This window comes from Cnephaeus nilssonii (assembly GCF_951640355.1).
Source record: "Cnephaeus nilssonii genome assembly, chromosome: X".
Taxonomy (NCBI): Eukaryota; Metazoa; Chordata; class Mammalia; order Chiroptera; family Vespertilionidae; genus Cnephaeus; species Cnephaeus nilssonii.
Genome location: NC_137071.1, coordinates 125,449,196 through 125,476,319, shown reverse-complemented (window position 1 = coordinate 125,476,319; position 27,124 = coordinate 125,449,196). Strand labels below are relative to the sequence as shown.

Below are 27,124 nucleotides of genomic sequence, written 5' to 3'. Positions count from 1 at the left end.
TATTTTCACTAGAGGCCCAGTGCACAAATTCGTGCACCAGTGGGGTCCCTTGGCCTGGCCTGCGGGATCAGGCTGAAACCAGCTCTCTAACATCCCCCAAGGGGTCCCAGATTGCAAGAGGGTTCAGGCCAGGCCAAGGGACCCCACCGGTGCACAATCAGGGCCAGGGAAGGACGTAGGAGGGCTCCAAGGCATGTCCAGCCCGTCTCGCTCAGTCCCATTCAGCCAGACCCCAGCAGCAAGCTAACCTACTGGTCAGAGCATCTGCCCCTGATGGCCATTGCACATCATAGTGAGTGGTTGAGTGGCCTTAGCATATCATTAGCACATTATGCTTTGATTGGTTGAACGTATGACCAGATGACTGGACACTTAGCATATTAGGTTTTTATTATATAGGATAAGAGGAAGCTTGTGGACACAGAAGTAAGTAAGGCAGAGTATCTGGCTGCATTGAGCTATTACTCTATCTCAGAAAGCAGACATTAAACCAGCCACAGTGACTGGTTAAAACTGAGATTAACATACACAGTAAAAGTACAGGGAGCTATGAGAGGATATCATAAGGATTTGACCTAGTATAAGAGGGCCAGGGAGAGCAGCTTATTTGAATCAGTGGCAATTAAACTGAAAGTGGCAGAGTGAATATGAGTTAGCCAGGCAAAGAAGAGTGGGAGGAGTTGACAGATGCCCCTAAAGCTGAGAGCATAGCTCTTTGAAAGACTTTGAGCCAGGAAGGAGATGGGGTTATTGGAGCTGTTACAAAAAACCATACTTCTAGTGTGATTAGAGCATAGTGAACAGCAGGGGGAGTGGTGATAGACAAAATTAGAGAGGTAAGCCAGGCATGATCACTCAAAACCATATTGGATTATTTGTTTTTGTGGTGTTGGATTTTATAAGTTCCTTATAAATTATTAATTTTATTAATACATTTCTTTATTAATGTTGGCTATTAAGCCCTTATCAGATGTATTGGTGAATATGTTCTCCCATTCAATGGGTTGTCTTTTCATTTTTTTGATGGTTTCCTTTGCTGTGCAAAAACGTTTTAGTCCTATTTATTTATCTTTTTCTTCTCAGAATATATCCAAAGGAACCCAAAACACTATTTTGAAAGAATATATGCACCCCTATGTCCATTGCAGTGTTATTTGCAACAGCCAATAAGGTCTGCAATTGAGTTGACAGTATGGTACCATTATAAATTTTCTGGCTTTGATAATGCATCTTGGCTATGTTATTTTGAGGGGGATCTGAGTGAAGGGTGCAGGAGAACTCAGTATTGTTTTTGCAACCTCTTGCACCTTAAATTACTTAGAAATAAATTATACAAAAAATAAGATGTGAGTCAAAATTACAAATAGTTGGTAAAAATAAAACTTTATGATGTGATTCAGCAAAGATACCAGCAATTATTTGGACCTATAAGGATCTACATCAATTATTCAAATGCTGTTTATTGCAAGTAATGAAGCTTTAGTTGTTTGACTCTATTGTGTGCAAAATGATTTTGGTCATGCATCATGCCACCTGTTGGGGAGAGCCAGAAAAAATTCCTGGCCTATCCTAACTGAATTTCTTTTGGGGTTTCAAATGAGAAATTATTGGCAAAAATTCAGAGTGCATCTAGTTTTTACATTCTGGTTGTAGGAGATGACTATTAACCAAAAGCCTCAGTAGGCAGCTTGGAAAAGGACAGCAACATCTGAAGCCCCATTGAGGCTAGATGAGTGCCTTCCCCAGTTTGAAAGGCATTTAAGCTGGACCTTCCTCCTACACCCATTCCCTTTAATGTAGGTCTACTCTTGAAAAAGTGCAGATATCCAGAACCAGCTGTTGCCTCACATATAAGGAGGTAAAATGACTATAACAGAGACCCATACAACTAACATCTGGGCAAAGGTTTTATACTATGTTTCCCCTATGGGGAAGCACCAGACTTCTAATGATCTTTTCCTCAGATATGGTCTCCTGATCTTTAATCACACAACAATTATTAGATTATAAGAAAACAGTGACAAGAGGGCCATGGTATATGAAGATGGTAGTAGTAAACTAAAATAGATTACACTATTAAAAGAGGCAGCTCAGCATAATGGAAAGAGCATGAGGCATTGAACCAGACCAATGCAGGGTAGAAAATAGCTCAAAGCTTTATTCTTGTACAGATAAGACTAATATATAGATAGATCTGGTGATTCTTGGTGTCCATCTGCTTGTATTTTAGAGTTCATGGGAATACTTTGTTATGTAGTGTGTTTTTTCTTTAAATATTGTCAATGTTTTTTTTGTAGCAATTCAGAATATCAAAATGCTGGGTGAGGGTGCTGGGTGAAAAAAATAAAGAGATTAAGTACAAATTGACAGTTACAGAGATATAAAATACAGCATGTAAAATATAGTCAATAATATTGTAATAACTATATATGGTATCAGATGAGTACTAAACTTATGGGGGATCACCTCGTAAGTCATATAAATGTATAATATAATATTGAACGTCAACTGTAATTGAAACAATTTTAAGAAAGAACAGTTGGTCAGAGCTTATATGTTAGCGTGAGACTAGAATTGAAGCTACCCTTTAGTTCAACTGAAAAAAAGAAATACTTCACCTGAAAAATAGAAAGAAGGTATTTTTCTTTGCAGTTGTGTGTCTGGAAAATGCTCTGAGCACATGACAGTTAAAATGAAAGATTGTCTCAATTATCTGTACTAATAGCAGAAAATATTGTCATAGATTATACAATACAGAAACTAATGCAAAAATTTGCAAGTGGTTTACATAATTTTCTGGCGGTAGATTCACCTTCGTAATTATGTTTATCATAAAACTTGAGTTTCTGGAATATTCATTAATTGGAAAGTAGCTTCATCTATAACATGCCAGAAGAAGGGGGAGGAGGAAGAGCAGAACAACTATTTCCAATGTGCCTGTTTTGTGCCAGGAATAAACTAGTCACTTGAAAGAAAACCTACGCACCTACCGACATCATATTCCCAGAACCTCCATCACCTAGATTTCAGTCTTGTTAGTTTTATCATATTTTCTTCACCTATCCTTTATTGCTTAAGTATTTTAAATTATAGACATTCTTCTACTTTGCCCTTAATAATTTTGTATTCATCTCTTTAATAAAGGGAAATTTTCCTCAAAAAATTATCAACTACCACATAAAGTAAATTAGCAATAAATACCCTAATAACAATCTCTCACACAGCCCATATCCACAATGGTTGGATTTTCCCAAAACAGTTTTTATAAGTGAGGTGTGTGGTTTTTTTCAAACCAGTGTTTACATGTCATATAGGTCTTTTTAATCTCTCTTAACGGAGAATATCATCCCTCACAGACACAATTTGGTAGCATATTTTTATCATAGAGAAGTTTACAAATTGCAGTCCAGAACATTGAAAAGCTCTCCTATGGCTGCACTCCACCTCTTAAGAGAATATGCTCCTATGCTTTTATTCTAAATTTGTATTATAGACATTTCAATCACATAAAAACTAAAGAGAACTATAATACAACTCTATCACTAAGCTTCAACAGCCATTCACTTCCTGCCATTCTTGTTTTATTTATCTACTGCACATCCTTTACATTGCTATAATTTAGAGGAGCAGATCAGGTTGCTTCCTTCCACACTAACCTAGGCACATATAACAATACTAATGATGACCATGATGTTGATTATTTGATAACCGGTTTATTTTCTATCCTAGAGTTTTATCAGCATGAAAAGAAGAATCTTGTTTTCTGCTACTTGACTATCACCTAAAATGGTGCCTGACTGCCACACAGTAAATGTTCAGTAGCTTTTAAAAATAAGTGCAAGAACAATGAAATATCTTGAGCACAGAGAGATCACTTAGAGCAGGGCCTGGCATTAAGTGCCAGCTCTCAGCCAGATAGCTGTAAATAGATCCCATTATTTAAGTAGTTACTTACTGTGACTACCACTGTGCTAAAGAACGCTTGCAGCATTATTCTCTCAAACCCTCAAATTACTTAATAAGTTCCAGTGAAAACATGAGCATATTCATCTCAAATGGAAGAAAATTTGATGAACAATGAGATGGAATTTTTCGTCACTCAGATTCTTTTTTTAATCAGAGATGGGCATGGTATCTAGTGGTGATTACACTCTGGGAAAGAGCTTTGCACAGAACAAGTGGGAAAGTTTTTTAGAATTTAAAATGCTATTCTACTTCTTCATGATCATCTTAGGATAACAAATCAGGACAAACCAAGGCATAAATAATCACTAGAATATTGTTGGTGATTGTGAAGACTACATAATAAGGGAATAGCTAAATATAGGTATATGCAAGCATACTATGGAATATCTGTGGAGCAGATATTTTTCAAATCAGGCAGTAATTATGCTCATTAATTTTAACAATGAGGTAAACCTGGTCTAATATTATGGAATGATCTCCAAGAGAGAAAATTTTATAAGAAAAATCAAGATAGACTAAGAAGACAATAGTTATTGCCCCATATGTGTTAAACATGAAAATTTCTTGATCAGGCGCACCTAATTGTTAATTCTGATGGAAGTACTTAGGTTTTGAGAGCAGTAACAAGGTGGAGGGACATTCTTAGACTGTACTAGTGGATTTTTCTGCTAGAAAATATATAAAGTATTAATTTTCATTAGTCAAAGACCAACGGGGACACATCTGTGGTTAAAATATTGGGTTTGTTGTTCACTGTAGTGAGGGAGAATAAGATGATAGAACCAGGGAACATCTCAGTAAGAGGATGATAAAAGGGATTTAATGGTATGGTGTTTGGATGATTTCAGAAAGCACTTACGGGGGGAAGCAGGTTTTGCTCTGGTTTGGATGTTGTCGGGAAGCAGGGAGATTTCTATGATTGGGTACCTCAATAAACCTTAAATAGAAGGAAAGAACAGTAGATGAAGCTAAAACTGTAATTAGTAAAGAAGCATCACTCATATTAACCAGCATAGAGGGATGTTTGATCATTTTTGCAATATGGACAATATTCGTGTTTTTGTCCGTATTCAGGCATGACCACTGAGTGGTCTTATTTTTGTTTTGATCCAGTATGCTAACAAGGTGGCCTTGTCTGCTATTGATGTTCTAAGAAATAATTCAATGAGAGAACACTAAGGCCTTGCTATGAGTGCCAAGCGGCTCCTAGCAACAACAAGGCTTAGTTGATATTATTAGACCCAACTCCTGGATGTCAGGGCTGCTTTGCTCTTTCTCAATACCACTTCCCTTTAGCCAAGGACAGACAACATTGGCCTCAGAATATTTATCCATAATGTCCATATTTTACCATTGTCAAGATTCTGATCATCAGGAATTTGTTTAAAGAATGGTGTCTATAGTTGGATGAGGATTAATTTTTCCTGCTTCTTTTGTTGCTAGCATGTAGGATCATTTAATGTGACAATGGCTATAGAGCAGCATATAAGAATCAGGACAGCCCAAGCTGGTTTGGCTCAGTGGATAGAGCATCAGCCTTTGGACTGGAGGGTCCTGGGTTTGATTCCAGTCAAGGGCACATGCCCAGGTTGCAGGCTCGATCCCTCGTAGGGGACATGCAGGAGGCAGCCAATCAATGATTCTCATCATTGATGTTTCTCTCTCTCTCTCTCTCTCTCTCTCTCTCTCTCTCTCTCTCTCTCTTTCTCTCTCTCTCTCTTTCCCCTCCCTCCCTCCCTCCTTTCCTCTCTGCAATCAATAAAATATATATATAAATAAAATAAAATAAAATAAAATAAATCAGGACAGAATATGTCAACCAAATATAACACAAGCAATTACCAGGAAGAAAAATGATTATTAGTACTTGAACAAATTCTTAAAGTTATACTGGTAAATGAATTCAGTTAAGTAGCAGGATACAAAATTAATATTCAGAAATCATTTTCATTGTTATACATCAATAAGGAACTATCAGAAAGGGAAACTAAAAAACAATCCCATTTACAATTGCATCCAAAAAATACCTAGGAATAAATTTAACAAGGAAGTAAAAGACCTATACTTAGAAAATTATAAAGCACTGAAGAAAGAAATCGAAGAAGATACAACTACATGGAAGTATATACTCTGTTCATGGATAGGAATAATTAGCATCATTACCATCTATAGATTCAATGCAATTCCTATCAAAATACCAATGGCATATTTCACAGAACTAGAAAAAACTCATCCAAAAATTTATATGGAGCCACACAAAAACCTGAATAGCCTCAGTAATATTGAAAGAAAGAAGACAAAGTTTAAAGTATCACACCATCTGATATCAAACTATACTACAAGGACATAATCAAAACAGTATAGTACTGAGTAAAAACATATAGATCAAAGGAACAGAATAAGGAGCCCAGAAAAAAAACCGCATGCCTATATCATCAATATTTGACAAAGAAGGCAAGAACATACAATGGAGTAAAGACAATCTATTCAATAAATGGTACTGGAAAAATTGGACAGATACATTCAAAAAATTAAACTAGATCACCTTCTTACACCACATACAAGAATAAACTCAAAATGAATTAAAGACTTAAGTTGAAGACTCGAAACTATAAAAAAATTCTAAGAGAAAACATAGGCAGTAAAATCTCTAACATTTCTCTCAGCAATATTTGTTCTGATATATCTCCTTGGGCAAGGGAAAGAAAAGAAAATATTAAAAAATGGAACTACACCAAACTAAAAAGTTCTTGCACAGCAAAGGAAACCATCAATGAAATGAAAAGACCATCTACGGAATGGAAGAAGATATTCACCAATGGTAGATGTGATAAGGGGTTAATATCAAAAATTTATAAAGAATGCCCTTTTTGGCCCTGGCCGGTTTGGCTCAGTGGATAGAGCGCCGGCCTGCAGACTCAAGGGTCCCAGGTTCGATTCCAATCAAGCGCATGTACCTTGGTTGCGGGCACATCCCCAGTAGGGGGTGTGCAGGAGGTAGCTGATTGATGTTTCTCTCTCATCGATGATTCTGACTCTGTCCCTCTCCCTTCCTCTCTGTAAAAAATCAATAAAATATATATTTTTTAAAAAAAAGAATACCTTTTTTGGTTTGGCTCAGTGGATAGAGCATCAGCCTACGGACTGAAGGGTCCCCTAGTCAAGGGCACATGCCCAGGTTGCGGGCTCGATCCCCAGTGTGGGGCGTGTAGGAGGCAACCGATCAATGATTCTCATCATTGATGTTTCTATCTCTCTCTCCCTCTCCCTTCCTCTCTAAAATCAAGAAAAATATATATTTAAAAATTATAAAGAATGTACTACTCAATGCAAAAACAACAACCAAATAATTCAATTAAAAATTGGGCAGAGGAACTGAATAGAAAGTTCTACAAAGTGGACATACAGATGACCAATAGACATATGAAAAGATGCCCAACATCACTAATTATTAGAGAAATACAAATTAAAACCACAATGAGATATCACCTCACACCCATCAGAATGGCTATGTTCAATAAATCAACAACCAGTGTTGGTAGGGACATGGAGAAAAGGGAACCCTTGTGCACTGCTGGTGAGAATGCAGACTGGTGAAGCCACTATGAAAAACAGTATGGAGGGTCCTCAAAATGTTAAAAATTGAACTTCCTTATGACCCAGTCATTCCACTTCTGGGAATATATCCAAAAAATCTAAAACACTAACTCAAAAGAACATATGCAGTCCTGAGTTCATAGCAGTGTTATTTAGAATAGCCAAGATATGGAAGCAACCCAAGTGCCCATTAACAGATGAATGGATATAAAAGCTGTAGTACATATATATAATGGAATATGACTCAGTCATAAAAAGAATGAAATCTTACCATTTGTAACAGCATGGGCATGCCTAGAGAGTATTTTACTAAGAGAAATTAGTCAGAGAAAGACAAATACCATATGATTTCACTTACATGTGAAATCTAAAGAACAAAATAAACATTTTACCATTACGCTCTTGAGATTATTCATGCCTGTTGTGTTTGTATGGTAGAAATATTATAGTGTTATATTTCACATTTTTTTCTCTCGTCTGATTGCAGTGTCATCACGTTGGAAATTTGAAATTAATCATAGTAGGAAATATTGGCCAATACTATAGTCAAGCCTTTTTTAGCTTGGCTATCTAAACACACCACAGGCTTAGGGTTTAAACTACTCTAGCAATTTGGAGAGGGAAAAATCATTATCATTGTCAGCTGCTATTCTCAAATTGGCCTGCTATGTTTTCCTCTGAATATCTGCTGGCTATTTGTTGTTCTTCTGTCCTAGGGTATTCAGATGCTGTGACGTTATTTCCTCCTTTTATTGTCACACAGATGCCAACAGGTCCTGTGGGTGTTGGTGGTTTGTCTCCACCCACGTGTATTTGAAGGTATGTCAGAATATCTTGTCATCACACTTTATGGCAAATGTTGTTGATAGTAATTTTTGGTTTTTCTATTTAGTTGTTCTGTGTGTTTTTAAGTGGAGATTAAGAGAGACTGATAAATTGCCTTACCACCACCATCATTTCTGACATCATAACCTAGATTTCAGTCCTGTTAATTTTACCATATTTACTACATCTTTTTAAAGTATTTAAAAGCAAATAATTATAGCTACCCTTTCTATTTCCTCTGAAATACAGTGTCCAAAAAGGTATACACACTTTGATTATTAATTCCAATGGGTTAAATCTGAAAAGAAACATTGGAATTAATAATTATTCAAAGTGTGTATACATTTTTGGGACACCCTATGTTTTAGTATGTTTCTCTTTAATGAAAGAACACTTTTCCTCAACAAAAATCATCATACTATTACCACAACTGAAAAAATTAACAATTCCCCAATATTATCATCTCACACTCAGTATCTATATGGATTCCTTTCTTTGTCCTCACAATAGTTTTTAAAAGTGGGATATTTTCAAACCAATGTCACATGTTGCATAGTCTTTAAAGGATCTCTTAATCAAGAATGACCTAATGACCTTGTGACTGGCACTAGAAACCGGTTTGGCTCAGTGGATTGAGCGTCGGCCTGCGGACTCAAGGGTCCCAGGTTCAATTCCGGTCAAGGGCATGTACCTTGGTTGCGGGCACATCCCCAGTAGGGGGTGTGCAGGAGGCAGCTGATCGATGTTTCTCTCTCATCGATGTTTCTGACTCTCTATCCCTCTCTCTTCCTCTCTGTAAAAAATCTATAAAATATTTTTTAAAAAGAATGACCTACATCACAAATACAATTTTCCCTTTATTTTTCGATTGTGATATGTTCTTTTATTTAAATAGTAATACATATGTCTCCTTTTTCCCCCTATTGACCTCCCCCCGGCCTCACCTACCCCCCAGCACTTGCCCTCGCCCCCCCGCCGCCAGTGTCTTGCATTTATTGGTTGTGCTTATATGCATGCATACAAGTCCTTCGGTTGATCTCTTATGTTCTTATGGAATTAAAAGCCAATGCATTTTGTTCTAGCATATTTCTGAAAGTTACTATCCAGAAAAGATAAAAGCATTGAAAAATTATCCTATAACTGTACTCCATTCCTCATAGGGTATGCCATTATACTTTTTATTAAACATTTCAAAAAAACAATAGGGAAAATAATATATAACGAAACCCCTTGTACCTATCAGTTACCTTCAATAATCATTGACTTACTGCCCTTCTTGTTTTCATTAATTCCTTTATACTCCCTTCAAAATAACTATAATTAAACATGTTGGCTCAGCTGGTGTGGCTTAGCAGTTGAGCATCAACCCAGGAACCAGGAGATCATGGGCTTGATTCCTGGTCAGAGCACATACATGGGTTGTGGGCTTGGTCCCAGTGGGACAGGTGCAAGAGGCAGCCCATTAATGATATTTCTCTCATTGATATTTCTGTCTCTCTGTCCCTCTCCCTTCCTTTCGCTCTAAAAAAAAAAATCAATAAAAACCTATTTTTAAAACTGTTGGATTACATCTTCGCTACTGTCCTAGGCATATGTCACATAATAATGACAAGGGAAACACATTACAATACATGAAGGGAAATACGTCACAATACATGAAGCCATACCTTGTGACTGGCACTACAAATACAGTGAAAAGCAAACACAACTGTAAAAAAGACATTTTGGAGGCAATTGTGAACATTTATATAGGTTTAGGTTTGGGATGGCATTATGGAATTTTGTTGACCATCATAATGGATTTTTCTAAGAAAATACCTTTAATTTCTAAAGATGCATTTTGAAGTACTTGGATGTGAAATATCAGGAAGCTAGGGCTTGTTTTAAACGCTCCACTAGGGGTCCCTTTACTCCACTTCCAGATAAATTATGCCCTTTCCTCACTTCCCTCTCTCACTCTCAGAAGATCCTGTAATTCTGGTTTTTGCCTCCACAGGGCAATCCAACACAAAGAAGATAAGATTTTTCTGGAGATGGTGGTCAAGTTGCAGCAAGGTCATGTGTCTGTTTGTGCCTGAATCTGGGTCTGAGGTTTGGGGGCAGGGTTCAAAGCCCTCACAATTCAACCCTCAGGAAATTATCTCATTTTGATCTTTAGTTTAAAAAGTCATTCTTTGAATCAACAATACCACATCATGGTTTAGAATTCAAGAAGTTACCTAGGATAGATGCCAAATGATTTCCCAAACTCTCATCTCTCCTTTGCCTTCCCCACAAGCAGGTAACAACTGTTTTTAGATAACTTATGTATCATCCCAGAGGTATTTTATATATACACAAGTATGGATATATATACTTCCTTCCCCCGCTATTTAAAAAAATATTTTCTATTTATTTCAGAGAGGAAGGGAAAGGAGAGAAGCATCAATGATGAGAGAGAATTATTGATCTGCTACCTCTTGCACGCCCCCCAGTGGGGATGGACCCCGGAACTCTGGACTTGTGCCCTGACCGGGAATTGAACCATGATCTCCTGGTTCATAAGTCGACGCTCCACCACTGAGCCACACCGCCCCCCCCCCATTTTTAATACAAAAGTGGTAGAAAACACTGTACATGGCTTTGCACCTTCTTTTGTTGTTGTGATATACCACAGAGATGACACAGACCCAGAGACAACAGCAGAGCTGGGGCAAAGGGATTCCGCCAAGGCCATTTAGTTTTAAATGATGTGCTCAGTCAGTCAAAACCAGTAAGTACAAACTTTGGCCCGCCAAAAGTTAGGTAGAGAGGCAAAGGACAAGAACCACACAAACTACCCTAACCTCAGGAAAACAAAATGCCCCAGGGGTGGTGGTGTTCAAAGTTATTATTAGCACATCAGAGAGTATTCACTGGCCCAAAGGTCACATAACCCAATTAGGGACTTCAAAAACACATTGTTTACACTTACCGGACATTTTGGGATAGTCCTCTGTCCATTTCTCTCATCCACATTCCCTGTGTCCCTCCTTTGGACTCCCATGGTAGTCTGTACAGATTTATACTTCAAAGTCTACAGTTCCCTTTTTATTATGTATCTGCCTCTAACACTAGATTGTGAAATCCATGACTATGGCAGATCATGTTTCATTGGCCTTTACTAGTATATATTCAGAGGAATTATTCTGGAAATATGGTGGGAATATTTGAGTATTTGCTAAAGAAATTTATAGATACCACAGACAGGAAAAATACTCACTTCCAAAAGGGACTTGATATAGTGGATGCTATTTTGTAGGCACCATTTATTGACTTTAGAGATCAGATTCCAAGCAAACTCCTAGGCAACTTTGAGGCTTTCTGGGAGAATCGCATTAACAAAAAAGTTTTAGAAGCTCCACCTAGTATCTAGCAAAATTCTTATTACAAAGCCTCACTTAGCATTTCCAATATCATTTCAATCATTCTTGTAATATGACTGTGGGGTTTATAAGACAAAAGTATTTCTTAACAATTTAATTCATAATGTATCATCCTTTTCTCAAATAAGATCAGTTAAAATTTTCTGTAATTACTGAAAATACAAAAATGCATTATGTGCAATGTTATTTTTTAAAATTAATTCAAAAATACTGTTAAAATTAAAAGTTTAAAAACTAAGAATGAAATATAAATAATAAACTTAGTTGATTTTCCTTTTACTAAGCACTCTGTAAATGTTGTATCATTTAATCTTTACAACTGCTCTTCTAAACTTTGTGTAGCTCTAAAGTCATCTTGGTTGTCACCATTTGCCTGAGTGCCACTCTAGAAACCATAAACTTAGACAAAAGAGCAAGCTCTTTGAAATTAGACAGACTTGTGCTTTAATCCTAATACTTGCCATTTACTATCCAACCTTTTAAGCTACAGTAAGCCCTCATTTAATGTCACCAATTGTTTCTGTGACTTTAAATGAAATGACCTATTATGAAACCAATCTTACCACAGGCTGTTTACCATTGGTTTAAACAACATATAAGTTCCTATGACATCTCATCAACATTATAACAAAACAATGTTGAATAAAATGATGTTATTCGAAGAGATGGAGAGCAATTTCAGAGGAGGCATAATTTGGCTTAGGTTTTCAAAGTACACCCCTGTTTGCTGTGATGAGGCTAAACATTAAGATAAAGTTACAGGAAGGTAAACCAGTAAGGATGTTATTGCAACAATCCAGGCAAGAAATGATAGTGGCTTAGTCAAGTGGTAGCAGGAGAGGTGGCAAAATTGTTCTCATTCTCAACATATTTAGGACGTGGACAGAGCAGGATTTCTGGATGGATTAATGCAAAGACTGACCCCAGTATTTTTAAGTGAGCACCTACAAGCATAATGTTAATGTTAATGTTAATGTTAATGTTAACTGAGATGAGGAAGAAATAAATAGATGAAGTGAGGGGGATGAAATGAGAATATTTCTTTTCATAGTTAAAATTGAAATATCAATTAGACATTCATGTGGACTTGCAGAGTGCACAGTAGGCAACAGACTCTGGCATTTACACTGGATAACTAAACTGGAGAGAAAAGAGGGTAGAGATGGCATATAAGGCCACAATATTGGATGAGCTCACCAGGAGGATGAGTGTAGGTAGAAAAGAAAAGAGGACCAAGGATTGAGTTCTAAGGCACATCGCTTCCAAGAGGTCACAAGGAAAGGTGAACCTGCCACAAACAATGAGGCATTATAGCCAATGAGGTCAGAGAACAACCAGAAAAGTTTTGTCCTGGAGCTCAGGTGTGTATATGGCGTGACAACTTGGCTGGACCACGGGGTTGCCAAATATTAGCCTAAACCTTATTTCAAGGTGTGTCTTTGAAGGTGTTTCTGGATGAAATTAACATTTGAATCCATGGACTCAGTGAAGCAGTTTGCCCTCCCCAGGGTGGGTGGTCATCAACCAATCCCTTGAGAATCTGAATAGAATGAAAAGGTGGAAGAATTTAGCCCTTCCTGTCTGAAGGACTGAGCTGAGAAATGGAGGTATTCAGACCCCCAACTGGAAACTACATCATTGGCTTCTCTGGTTCTTGAACCTTTGTACTTGAACTTACACCAAGGGCTTTCCTGGGACTCCAGCTTGGAGACATCACCAGCTCCAGGGACTCCTCAGCCTCCATAATTGCATGAGCCACTTCCTTAGAATAATTCCCTTCCTGTGTATATATATCCGATCAGATTTGTTTCTCTAGAGAACCCTGAATAATACACGAGAGAGGTACTTCTAGGTAGAGGGAGTGAGCAACTCTGTGCAAAAATTATAAATGGTCATTAAGGAGAGGATTGTGAGATGGGCATTTGATTTAGAAATATTGATGTCATTGTTACCTTGAGCAGAATAGCTTCATGTTAATAGAAGCTGTATAAGATTGATTGAAGTATGAATCAGAGAGAATGGGAGAAGAGGAACTGAGGACAATGAGTGTACACAACGTTCTATGGGAGGCTTCTTTGCTTTCAAGGGGAGGATAAATGGCCCTAAAAAGATGGGAGGGAGGGAGGGAGAGAGGAAGAGAGAGAGCGCCTTGACTAATACACTTGAGAAGGAACAAGCCTGTTGTTGAAGTAAAACTCTATGATGACATAATGTACGTCAATAAAGAGGGGGCAGTGTGTTCACAGGAGTACAGACAATCAGGGTCACAAAACAGGATTTTCATAAATAATTAACTGGCAGTTATCAAAGGTTGTGGTAGGCAGAATTCTAAAACTGGTCTCCGGATATTTCCCAGCATAATCCCAGGACTGTGGACAAGAGGAGTTATCACTTGCACATGTGTGTTGCCTTAGGTGGCCAAAGGGATTTTGTGGATATAATTAAGGTTACTAAACTGGGGGCCTTAAAAGAGGGAGATTATCCTGGATTACCCAAAAGAGCCTAATCTAATAAGGAGCCATTGAAAAGCAGACAATCCTCTCTGTCTAGCAGCAGCAGCAGCAGGAGAAGCAAGGGAAGTTGCAAGCACAGGAAGAACTCGGCACCACACAGCTTCCTTGAAGATGGAGGGAACCACATGACGGGAAATACAGGCAGCCTCTGGAATCTGAGAGAGCCCCCCCACACCCACAAGGAAGTGGGGTCTGTCCTGCCACCACAGGAGATGCACCTGCTAACCACCTCAATGAGCTGGGAGGCAGCTTCCCCCAGAGCCTCCAGGTAAGACCCCACCAAGCTGACACCTTGATTCCAGCCTCAGGAGACGCTACAGAGAACTCACGTGATCCATGCCCCACCTCCGGCCCATGGAAACTGTGAAATAATAAATGTGTTGATTTAAGCCGCCAAATGTGTGGCAATTAGCTATGCAGCAACAGAAAGCTAACATTTACGTTATCGGTGTATTGGATCTGTGGTGGTGAAGGCAATTCTCTGTTGTTCAACAACCTACTGGACAGGAGGAGGAATAATTTCTGGCCCAGCGTACCCACATGTGGCTCTGAGGTGCAAATTAAAGTAAGAACTGTGGAAGGCACGGTGCAGAGAGCTCGGAATGGTGTGCAGTGAAGACTAACGGCAATATGGGGGCAAGCTCAAGGCTTGAGGTGGGACAGCAGCACAAAGGCCACTGTCTGGGAAGGCGGTGCCATGCTCAGTCAGTGTGAACAGCCTGGATGCTGGAGCGGCCCATTCTGTCCCTGACCTTTAGATAAGCGGACGTCCAGTTCCAAGGTTCTCTGTGGAGCAGCGGCAGGCAAGCACAGTCAGGGGACTTGCAGGTAGTGGCTCTGAATTACACGGAAATAAATCATTATGCAAAGGGCCTGATGTCACAGACATTCTTTGAGGCTTTAGAGTCAGACAGACTGGCTCCAATACCCTATATCCTAGCTGAGTTCCTGAGAGAAAAGGGGGGGGGGAGTGAGAGAGGGAGGAAGGGAGGGAGAGAGAGAGAGAGTATAAAACACCCCCTTGATACACAAATTTGACAGAGCTTTACAGACCACTGGGGTTAAGATCCACCTGCTGAATTTCGGCACGTAGACAGCTGGATCAGCTTGATTGACCCTCTAACCCCGGAGCCTGCTACAGTGCCTGGAACAGGGAGACTTTCTCACTACACCCCAGCCCCCTATATTCAATAGCTCCCAGTGCCCAGGCATGGCTGACTTCCTGGCTTCATGATCAGTGCAGGCCTCTCTAATAATCTCTCAATTGTCTGAAATGTCCTCACACTGAGAGAACTTTGGAAATTCCTCTAGTCTTTGCAAATACAGAGTGATGGTGCAAAAAAATCATTTAAAAATTGATGAATAAAAAAAATAAAAAATAAAAAAATAATAAAAATTGATGAATACAAGACTGGAAATTCCATTAACTGTTTTGGTGAAAATTATAACTACTCAGGAATATGAGATCACGTCTGTGAGCCGCAAACAATGGAATTTTCAGGGAGAGCCACGCATGTTCAGGGTCACAAGGACTCGGTTCCCCTGATCTGACTCCTGCTCCTACTGCCCCTATTCTCTCCCCGCTCACTTCTGTGTCTCCTCTTCCACGTTCTCCGTCTTGCAGGAAAATGTACTCTGTGGAGACTTGTAATTCATAAATTACATTCCACTCTTTTGTTAGCTTTCCGAGGAGATACTTAAAGACTAGAAATAGGTTGTGCTTGCTGTCTGCACGTCCTGTGTGAAGTCCACTGCAGAAAACATGGAAGGTGTTGCTGAAGGTCTGTTGAGTTCATTTATTTCTTATGGAATCATGGACAGCAAACCACCCTGGCGGCAGGACAGTCCCTGTTTTCCATGGAGGCAGTACATGGGTGGCTTCTCCGTGTCGGGTGCCATGGAAACCTTTCTAGACGCTAGGTGTTGGAGGGCTAGAAATCTGGTCCATTTGTCCACGTGCTTCTACATCACACAATTTTCAGCACACAATATGGCTTAAAGCAACTACTCCCAGGACTTAGTCATGCATATGCCTTTCATTACCTGACACCCCAACTCTAATGTTATTATAAACTCAATATTTTAGGTAAGGGAAAAGAATTATTTCTTGTGACTAAAGCTCTAAAAATAGAATAATGATATAGTAAAGGAATGGAATTTTTAAATTTACATTGGTATTGTCAAAAGCACGATTTTTTATATATTTTTAATGTGGGGTATGTTGACCAATACATGCAATAATTGTGACAGTAGTTCTTCTAAATCCCATCTGTGCAACTTCCTGGCTGTGTGACCAGGACCAAGCTACCTGGCCCCCTGAGCCTTCATTTCCTGCCCTATGAAACTGGAACAGCGGCATGTATGCCATAAGGATTTTATGAAAATTATCGGTGAGATATGTAAATCCCTGAAACACGGTAGACTCTCGTAGATTTTTTCCCTCATCTCTTCTGATGTTGCAGCTCAAGAATCAAACAAAACCAAACAAACAGGATTCCTTTATAAGTAACTGCACCATCAGAAAGTTCGCCCCAAGCAACGAGGCAAGAATACTACCTGAACCCACTTCTGATACCAAACATCCCTGTACGTGCCTGGCTGTCTTTCTCTAAGGAGCCTGTGGAATGTGTGCAACAGTGTGGTCACCCTGAGAAACCTGTTTTGCCTCTGAGGGAGCGGGTCTCGTGGTGCCTGGGCCTGTGGGCGCACCGTGTCTCCATAAGTAAGCTATGTCCCCTCCGAGGCTGCGTTCAGATCTCTTGGAAGGGAAGGGCATCCTGCCCAGAACAGGGAAACCAGCTCTGCAGCAAAGGACCCTCCTCAGGACCCACACTCATCACGAGGCACAAAGGAGATGTAAACAGCAATTACTGCAGGCATCCACAAGGACTCTGCGGAGCCACCTTCCCTGTGGCCACAGAAATCAGGGTGGAATGCACCAACCTTTGTCCAAAGGGGCTGGGGAGATCTCTGGGACGAAGAGCTTCTAAAACGCCAGGAGATGGGATGACAATGTCGGACAGCTGTGTCTGTGAACAAAAGGAAGGGAATGGTAAGACGGACGGCTGGGGGCAAGCGATGGGGGATCTGGCCACACTGCAGTCCTTGCAGAGTGCTAGCATCCGGGAGCCCTGAGCTCCCACCTCATGTGGCTGCCTACAAGCTGTCAGGTCCTGCGCAGTTTAGATAATGCCATTGATCTCAACATTCTCCCTCATAAAAATGGAAATATTTCCTTTGAGGGTTTTTATTAGGATTAAATGAAAGAAGATGATGAAATGCCCAGAGTAGGTACCCATCATTACATGTACTATTACTAAATATTAATCTCAACCTATATTTCAATTACTACATTCTATGGTTTGGCTTTCATTGTGTTTAATCATATAAATGTACTTTATTCTCAATGATGCTTTCATTTACACAACATACAATATTATATGTAAATACCAGTATAGCACATGTCCTGCACAGACTAAAACGGTGATGAGTGAGTGAGACCTGGAACCACCCTAAGTCATGCTGTGCAGGAAGAACTGAGCTAGCTCTATGATTGCTCTACAACTACACTGAGAACTGCACCATCAGAGAGTTCGCCCGAACCAACAGGGCCAGGATACTTCCCCTGAGATGGAGGAAGAGCTGTGGGTGAGGAGCATTCCAGGCAGGTGGATTAGCTGGAGCACAGGTCCTGAGGAGGGGTCTGCAGACAGTGGATCAGATTCTGGCTCTGAAATATGTCCCCGCTGACCGGGCTGGTGTCCTCACTGGGTTGGAGCTTCGTCCTGTCCACGGAAAGGTGGCAGGTTCAACTCCCTGTCAGGGCACATACCCAGGTTGCAGGTTTGATCCCTGATCAGAATGCATACAGAAGGTAACTGGTCAATGTTTCTCTCTCACATGCACGTTCCTCTCTCTCTCTCTCTCTCTCTCTCTCTCTCATCTCTCTCCTTTCTAAAATCCATAAAAAACATATCCTCAGGTGAGCATTTAAAAAAGCCTCCCAGCTGACTAGCAGAGTTTGCACGGCAGCTGGCACAGGCCTGGTGCTGACACAGAGGGCACCTACAGGAAACACTACAGCGTGGAAGCGGAAATGTTTTCTCTATTACTGTCACTTACTCACCCCACAAATATGCAGCAGCCTGTCCATTGTACCAGAAAGTGTCCTGGAAGGGGGTTGACAGAGACCAAGGAACAAGGCCCTTGTCCTCAAGGCTGTCGCAATGCAGTGGGGGAGACAGACACTCTTCCTCACATCAACAGATACTGTCTGGCCGACTCCCGCGTGTGCTCAGCAAAGTGCTGGGCTGCTTGATACACCAGTGAACAAGGGACAATGGTCCCTAAGATCAGGGAGCCTGTATTCAAGCCGGGGCTATGGGGGAGGCGAGAGATAAGCAACACACACAACAAAGAAGTAAAGAACTTAGTCAGCTAGCTGGTGAGTGGCATGCCAAACGGACAATTTAGGCCAAGGTAAAGGGGATAAGGAACATGGGGGTGGGGTGGGGGTGGGGGGAGGAGGCCTGCACTTAGCAATGTAAAATATGGTGGCCTGGGCAGGCCTCTGAGAGCAGGAGAGGGCTAAGCCAGGCCTTTATGGAGGGAGCACGTTAGTCAGGCTGATGTGAGTGAGGAGCATTCCGGGCAGATGGATTACTAGAGCAAAGGTGCTGAGGAGGGAGCCAGGCTGACAAGATCCGGACCTGCAGGGGTCCAGGTGAGCTGGGGATGAGTGGCGAAGGGGACAATCATACTGATAAAGGCGAAGAGGAGGCAGGGCCCAGGTCTTGTAGGCCTTGAAGAGCTGTGTCAGGGTTGACACTTGACTCTGATGCAGGACCCGAACAGCACTAGGCAGGGCTTCGGTGCTGAATTAGAAATCTACAGAGGGCACGGCATCAGGGAAAGAGGACACCGCAGTCAGGGAACCTGAGGGAGTGAAGGAGGAATCAGCGTGGGCTGCCTCTTTGAGAGAGTGGGCTACACATCCTCCATCACCTGGACTAGACATCCCTCCATCCCTGCGTCCACACCATTGAATGCACTTTGGTGCCATCCTATCTAATAAAGAGGGAATATGCAAATTGACCGTCCCACCATAAAAAAAGATGGCTGCGCCCACAGCAGAGGCGGGGTTTCTGTAACACAAGATGGCTGCACCCACAGCAGAGGCAAAGTTCCCATAAGGAGCCTTAATGAGCAATCAGCAGGGACCTGAGGCTGTGTGGCGCTAGGCTGGGGCAGGGGGCCTGAGCCTGCGCCCCCCCGCCCAGTGGGGCTTGACAGGGGACTTCAGGCCACACCCCCCATGCAGCAGGGCTTGATAAGGGATCTCAGGCTGTGTCCTCTACCCGGCGGGGTTTGACGGGGGACCTCAAGGCGCATCCCCCGGCCCGGCCCAGGCTGCGGGACCTCAGGCTGCGCCCCCCCCCCGCCCCAGCGCCAGACCAGGGGACCTCAGGCTGTGCCCCCTACCCAGGTGCCAGTCAGGGAAAACTCAGGCCATGCCCCCGGCCCAGTGGGGCTTAATGGGGGACCTCAAGGCATGCCCCCTGCCCCGGTGCCAAGCTGGGGGACTTCAGGCCACTCCACCTGCACTGGATGCGAGGCCAATGGACCTCAGGCCATGACCCCCACCCCAGCACCCGGCCAGAGGACCTGAGGCTGCGCCCCCCGGAGGGGCTTGACGGGGGTGGGGCCGGCTGTGTCTGGATCTCACTCAATGGGGGTGGGGCTGGCTTGGTCTGGGTCTCCTGGGACTTTGAGGCCCCGCGGGTGGGCGGGGACTTGACTCTGGGTCACATGGCATGCCCCAGACTCTGACAGGAGGAAGATTTTAATATATTACTAATTTTCTTTCATCTATGACACTTCTATTTTAGAGAAAGGGCAAATAACAATATTAAAGTATTTACTCTAAACCCCTTTAATGTGCACGAATTTCATGAACTGGACCACTAGTTACTCATATAATCACAACATTAGAAATCCGGTATCCACCCTGAGATTCATCAATTAATCCGGGAGATAAAATGGGGAGGTACATTTTGTTCCATTGTGTTGTCTTTGACAAGTGTTCCATGAGTTACCTAGTATGACCCACTATGAAGGCACTTCTGTGGTTCAGGAGAAACACTGTACAAAAAGAAGCAAAGAATCTGGGGAAATGTGGAGAGGGATTTGAAAGACACCCTGCCAAACCTCCCCAAGTGAAACGATATGTACAGAGCTACCTACAGACACTCATCTTTCCCTTTAAATCTCCCATGAACAATGAACAGGCACAATGACAACAGTCCTCTCTGATCCATGTGGCCTCTGTCTTGCCCTTTCACTCTGTCAATACCCCACGACAATGCTTCCAGTGGCACTCACTGTCCAATCTGCCTGCTCCTTCCTAACTCAGAAAAAAATGCAGAAATACCAGCCCAGCCTTGTTGGTCTCGGAGCAGATCCTCTTACCTTTGGACCATGACATGAAGCGATGCTCTCCTGGGAGCCGGGATATCCTGGGGGAATAATGGGAGAGGAGGAAGCTGTACCAAAGGCATGACACGCATGTGCACCTCAGCAGCTCGGAACAGCTGGGAAATATGTCCTAGTGGATGCGAGAGGATGGCTTTGGAGTCAGGCAAACCACGGTGACCATCTCAGCTCCATCACTTACTGCCTTACCTACTTAACCCATCTCAGCCTGTTTCTTAATCTGCGTAAGGGGGGTCTTGATACTCATTTGCCAACTTTGTGGGTAAATACATATTTATTGCATAAAATAATGCAGACTGTCAATAAATTACAATCAGTGCTGGGAGTCATGGCAAAATAGAGTACCTTCTTTTTTTGCATGATCTTTTCCATTTCATGCTCACTGGGGGAACTGAACCTGGAGTTGTTAAGTAACATCTCAAGATGACACATATAATTGCTGAGAGAGAGAGAGAGAGGCCTTCAGGTGTTCTTTGCACTATATTGTGCAAGAGAAGAACATCCACATGGGAAAATGACTTTCTTTGAACTCAGTGACTCTGAACAAATGAACACCTTGCCCAAGTACTCAACTCTGAATGTCATCAAAGAATGTCACAAAAAACATAGCTCTCCATGAAAATAATCCTTTTGACAAGACCTGGTGATATTGTGACTGCACAGCCTAGAGAGGCATGAAGACGCATTGAAGTGCAAACTCTAAGCCATCTCTTCTATGAGATGCAAATAACAACTGCCTCCTTAAGATTCAATTGCCTGTCAGTTAAAAAGGACACAGTGCTCAACACAGGGCCTGGTACATGGACTATTCACAGCAAATATTACCGGTTTAGCCTCATCCCTTCTCCTTTGGACTCCAGGGAAAATCCCATGTCAACCTCTTCAAGCAGAGGTGAAATTTCTACTCTAAAAATGTTCCCTCTCTTTATTTCTGTTGGATCTAGATGGGTGGCAGGGAATAGTTGTATCAGCTAGCTTTTGATGTATAACAAACCAGCCCCCTCCCCCATTCAGTGACTTGACACAACAGCCGGTTCTTGCCCTCACCATTCTGCGGCTCAACAATGGTAGCTGGGCTCAGCGGAGTGCTCCTTCTGCTCTTCTCTCCCAGCAGGCCTCCTCATGCACCTGTGGTCAGTGCCCTGCCCGCTAAGTGGCTCTGCTGGGGGCGGCTCATGCTCTAGGATGGTCTCGCTCACATTCTGGCATTTGGTTCAGGCAGCTGGGTGACGGGCATGCACGGGCCATGGGTCTCTCATCACCCACCTGGGCCTAGCTTCTTCATATTTGTGTCATCTTGTTTGAGGAGCACAAGCACTTGTTAATTTTTAGGATCCCATGGTAAAATCTATTTTGGGGTGGTTGATATTGCTACTGTGAATGTCATTTCCCCATTCTAACGTTATAAATATTTTTATTGATTTATAGAGAAAGAGGAAGGGAGAGGGAGATATGCATCAATCCAATCAGCTGCCTCCTGCAAGCCCCCGACCTGGGATTGAGCCTGCAACCCTGGCATATGCCCTGTCTGGGAAGTGAACTGGCAAAATTTCACTGCAGGGGATGATGCCCAACCACATGAGCCATACCGGCCAGGGTTCCCCATTCCAAATTTACATGATGAATATTGCTGGCATACATGAAAGATCTTGGCATTTTAAATATTACTATTTCATTCTACCATTTAAAGGAATTTATATATACACCATTTCTTGGGTGTTTTCCAAGAACATATCCATATCATCTGCAAATAATGACAATGTTGCCTTCTTCACCAAAACGATAGTCTTTTTGTCTCTTTACAATCTCATTACAGTGGAAAGAACACTCAAACAACATTAATGGTCTTGGTGATAACAGGTATCTTTGCCTAGATCCTGATTGTAATAGGTTTTTTTCTAGCGGTTTCACATCACGTGTGTACTTGTGAGCATGGGAACACTGAGGGAGATGGCCTGCTAGAACCTATTTTCCTCATTTGTTTTTAATCATGGGTGTTTCATTCCTACATATGTTCCTGATCACCTGTAGATCACTAAAACATGGTCAGTACCAGTTGTGTCTTTGTTGGTTGAAGTCATTCTCTTTATGTCTCCATTTAATCATTTTCCTCATATAGGACCCATACCTTTGTATCACATTATGCTCTAGATATTGCCCATGTGTGTTGCAATGAACAGCATCACTTTATGAGCGATTCTGGGTATCAGTGGGGTGGCGCAGACCCTGGGAAGCTGAACTGACTTGTTGTGTAAACATTGGACCGTATGTTTCATAACTACTTTCCATTTACGTCTCAGTCAGTTTCCGCTGGAATAAGGAATTATTTCATGGGAGGCGTGAGGTGTGGAGGATCTTACCTGCCCGGTGCCAGCAGTGTGTGTGGTTAAGGGGGAGACACAGATGCACGAAGTTGCCATATGGCAAAGGTTGAGGGACATCAGAGACCTCCTCCATAAGCTCCTGCTGCTCCTCCTAGAGCAGGAAAACAATACACAAACTAAGCAGGTGAGGGAAAGCTTTGGGTGGTTGAATGTTTGGCTGGGGGTGCGGCCCCTGCTGGGCCTAGAGGATGGGAAGAGCAAACAGAGAGCCGCCAGAGCACCCAGTTTTCTCACTGCAGCCCCATGCCAGGAGGCTTCTGAACATCACAATGTAGATATGAGGGGTTCGTTCCCTTAGGCCTGTTTCCCCAACCCCCACCAGCACTTACCAAGGAGAGAGAGAAGGGTGGAGGGCGTGGAGGATGGAGCTCCTTGGGGTGTCATAAAACACTACGTGGGGCGGTCCTCCAGCTGTTGGGGGGACAGGACGCAAATGCAAGGAGGCGAGGGGCTCACTGAAGAAGGCACCCAGGAACAGGGGAGGGGTTGGAGAAGAGCGCCCAGCTAGGGGCTGCGCCAAGGTGCCTGGCAGGGTGAAGAGCCCGTTAAAGAAATAGGACTGCAGGCCATGACTCAGCAAAGGTTAGGTAAGATCCGGTGCCAGAGGGCCAGGATCCTTCTGACACCCCGGCCTGGGCGTCAGCGAGCCGGTACCGTTCATGTGGGCGATGATGAAGATGCACTTGACTCTCCGGTGCGGAGGACGACTGCCGCCCGCGTTTCCTGCAGCTGCGGGGGGTGCGGAGCAGCACAGCCGGCGCCCGCCGAGTCCCCCCAGTCCCCGTGCGGGGCGTGTAACCACCCCGCGTGCAGGAGAGCCCCAGCCCGAGGGGCGGGCGCCTGCGCACTGGGCCCCAGGCGCGCGCTGCGGGAGTCGCGGGACCCCGCTCCCGCCCCCGCCCTCCAGCGGGAACGCGCACGTGGAAAGGGCCGCAGCCGCGGCCGCGCACGCGAAGCCGCCTCGCCGCCCTCTACCCTGCGGGGCGGCGCGGGGGGGAGGGGGCCACGCGCGCGGGAGCCGCCAGGGTGCGGGGGGCGGGCTGCGTGCGGAGCGGCGGCGGCGGCGGCGGCGGCGCCGGGTCCACGCAGGCGTGTGCGCTCGGACCCCGGCGCGGAGGGAGGGCGGGCGGCCTGCCTGACGTCCGCGCGGCCGCCCCCGCCCCACGCGCCCCGCCCCCGCCCCCTCGGCTCTGAGGCTCCGGGCTCGGGGCTGCGGCGCTCGCCTGGCCTCCCGCCCCGCGCAGCGGCCCATTCCCTCGGCAGCGGCTGAGCCGGCGGCCACGCGACCCCCGCGGCGGCGGCGAGCGAGCGCGCGGAGCGGGCACCCTGGAGGATGAAGTGCAAGCCGAACCAGACGCGCACGTACGACCCCGAGGGCTTCAAGAAGAGGGCGGCGTGCCTGTGCTTCCGCAGCGAGCGCGAGGACGAGGTGCTGCTGGTGAGCAGCAGCCGCTACCCGGACCGCTGGATCGTGCCGGGCGGGGGCATGGAGCCCGAGGAGGAGCCGAGCGGCGCGGCCGTGCGCGAGGTGTATGAGGAGGCGGGCGTCAGGGGCAAGTTGGGCCGGCTCCTGGGCGTCTTCGAGCAGAGCCAGGACCCCAAGCACCGGACCTACGTGTTCGTCCTGACCGTCACCGAGGTCCTGGAGGACTGGGAAGACGCGGTGAGCATTGGCAGGAAGCGAGAGTGGTTCACAATCGAAGATGCCATCAAGGTCCTGCAGTGCCACAAGCCCGTGCACGCCGAGTACCTGCAGAAACTAAAGCTGGGCGGTCCCCCCACCAACGGAAACTCCGTGCCCGGGAGCGACCCCTAGTATGTACCGCTCCCGCGCAGACCCCCGCTTCCCGCCCGCAGCACCCCGGCCCGCGCACCCCCGGCCCGCGCACCCCCCGTGCCTGCGGGCTCCCCGGGGGAGGGGGCGCCTTTTGTTTCCCTGGCAGACTCTCCAGCTCGCTTGCAAACTGTCTCACCTGCCAGGCGCCCTTGGTGGACAAGTTGCCCGTTTTGCAGACGCGGGCAGACGCGCTTCTGGCCGCGGAACCCGGCTGGTTCCCAGGCGCTTCTGAAAGGCGCCTGAGCGGCCCACCGGCCCGCGGGTGGCGTGTGAGCGCGTGTGCGCGGTGGGCGCCGGGCTTGTGGTTCGGCGGCCAAGGCGGGGACAGCCTGCTCACCGGGGCTGTCTGGCACCTCTCCTTCGTTTTCTTTCCCAAGTTGTTTTCTCGTTCGCTCGCAGTGTTAGCCCTTGTCAGCAAGACCTGCTGCGGCGGGGATCGGTTTAAATGAGCCGTTTTGCATTAAAAGATATTTAAGCAATTGGACTTCTTGTGCTCTTGCCCTACTCGACAGTAACGTTACCTTCAGCAGCAAAGTCATCTCATTTGCCCTTTTCAGAAATGGCTTTATTCATGTGGACATAACTTGATGTGCAAAAATTGTTCACAACTGCCAAGTTTTGACCGCTTACTTTTAGTGGCCATTCCCCAGGCGGCCCCAATGTAGCTGAACAAAATATGACTTTAGTGAGGAGGTGTTTCTGGGGAAGGTGGTGTTGGCCAAGCGCATCCCTGTACCTTATGGGGGAAACTGTTCATGGAGGACGTGCAGCATGCTCCGCCTCCAGCCCCCACTGCCCTGTCTAGGGGCCCTCAGAGCAGCCATGGTTTTCTCCACATAAACTAGCTTTGGAAAGGAAGTTGTTGCACACGTTTGGATTTAGCAGCGGTCCAGGTAAACTTCCCGGATGGGCAACCACAGGAATGGGAGCTGGCGACACCCAGCCGAGTGAGGTACCTTGCTTGGTGGTCCGCTGTTCCAGACTTGCAGAGTGGAGGGTCACCTGAGCGATCTGTCTGAAATGTTAGAACAGTGATGGCGAACCTATGACACGCGTGTCAGCACTGACACGCGTAGCCATTTCTGATGACACGCGGCCGCATGCCGAGGATGAAACATTTGCTGCTCCTGAGGATGAAACATTTGCGATTAGAGTCTTGGAATTAGAGTCTAACTTAACTCTAACTATGCTCAGTTCCCGAGTTATGCTCAGTTTTTTGGTGAAGTTTGACACACCAAGCTGAAAAGGTTGCCCATCACTGGTTTAGAACAAACGCGTTGTGTCTGTCACACGCAATCTCTATGGGGTGCTGAGTGAAAAACCCTCACATTGGCCTGGACGCTTGCTTGCCATCAGACTCCCAGCTGAGATACCTGGGTCTCCCCTGAACTACCGTTATTCCCCTAGGCATGCCTCCTGATAAGCTGTTAATACTGAAGTTAGCAGGTCTCCTATGTTTGTGGACACACAGTGCTCTGAGAAGTGGAAAAGGGAAGTAAAACATGATGGTTTCATGAGGGAGAGTTGGATGTGGTAGAAACTACATTGGGGCTTTGAAGTCAGACAGACCTAGGGTTGAAAACTGCCTGCATCTAAAATGCTGCCACAAATACCTGGGAGGTTTAATTTATCCATGGTGTTCTTAGAGATAATAATGCAAAAATCGCATGATTTGACTTCTATGCTATGTATTTGACAAATTGAAAAATACAGTTTTGATGTTTATCAACACTTAAGAGTTGTTAGCCTGTGTTTGCTGTATTTTATTCAGAAATATTTGGATTGCCAAAATATCTTCAATTTATGCAATGTGTAAAACTTCCAAGGTTTTTTGTTTTCTAAATCACAACAGAATATTTTACAGTTATCACACTGTAAGTTAATTTTTCAAATTCACATGGGCAGTTCTTGGTATATGTGCTTCTGGAGTTCAGTCTAAAAAGGTTAAATGAAAAATAAAATCAAAAGGCCCTTCATTTTCAAAGAGAGATCCAAAACTTCAGACTAAAACAGTTGACAGGGACGGTAGCAAATGGAATGGTGTCTATAACCTCCATTCTCCATGAGTTTAGTACACAGTTGGGATTTTGTGCTTACAGAGTCATT

General features: G+C 44.1%; 1 protein-coding gene and 1 long non-coding RNA gene across 3 annotated transcripts in view; one reads left to right on the top strand and one right to left on the bottom strand.

Annotated features, from left to right (window-relative positions):
- The window catches only part of LOC307095901, a 39,649-nt gene extending 15,756 nt beyond the window's left edge, over nt 1-23,893 (bottom strand). Inside the window, exons 1-5 of one of the 2 annotated variants that reach the window (XR_013813235.1) lie at nt 23,511-23,893; nt 23,158-23,272; nt 20,774-20,820; nt 17,249-18,090; nt 4,826-4,903 (exon numbers count right to left, since the gene is read on the bottom strand). This is a non-coding gene — a long non-coding RNA (uncharacterized lncRNA). The remainder of the gene's footprint in view (nt 1-4,825; nt 4,904-17,248; nt 18,091-20,773; nt 20,821-23,157; nt 23,273-23,510) is intronic. The other variant, XR_013813236.1, reaches the window with a different exon arrangement.
- Nucleotides 23,894-24,238: 345 nt separating this feature from the next.
- On the top strand, nt 24,239-26,137 carry LOC307095200 (diphosphoinositol polyphosphate phosphohydrolase 3-alpha). Its single transcript, XM_079764404.1, has one exon. The coding sequence runs from the start codon at nt 24,515-24,517 to the stop codon at nt 24,995-24,997; it is 483 nt and encodes a 160-aa protein (XP_079620530.1). The 5' UTR covers nt 24,239-24,514; the 3' UTR covers nt 24,998-26,137.
- Nucleotides 26,138-27,124: the final 987 nt, after the last annotated feature.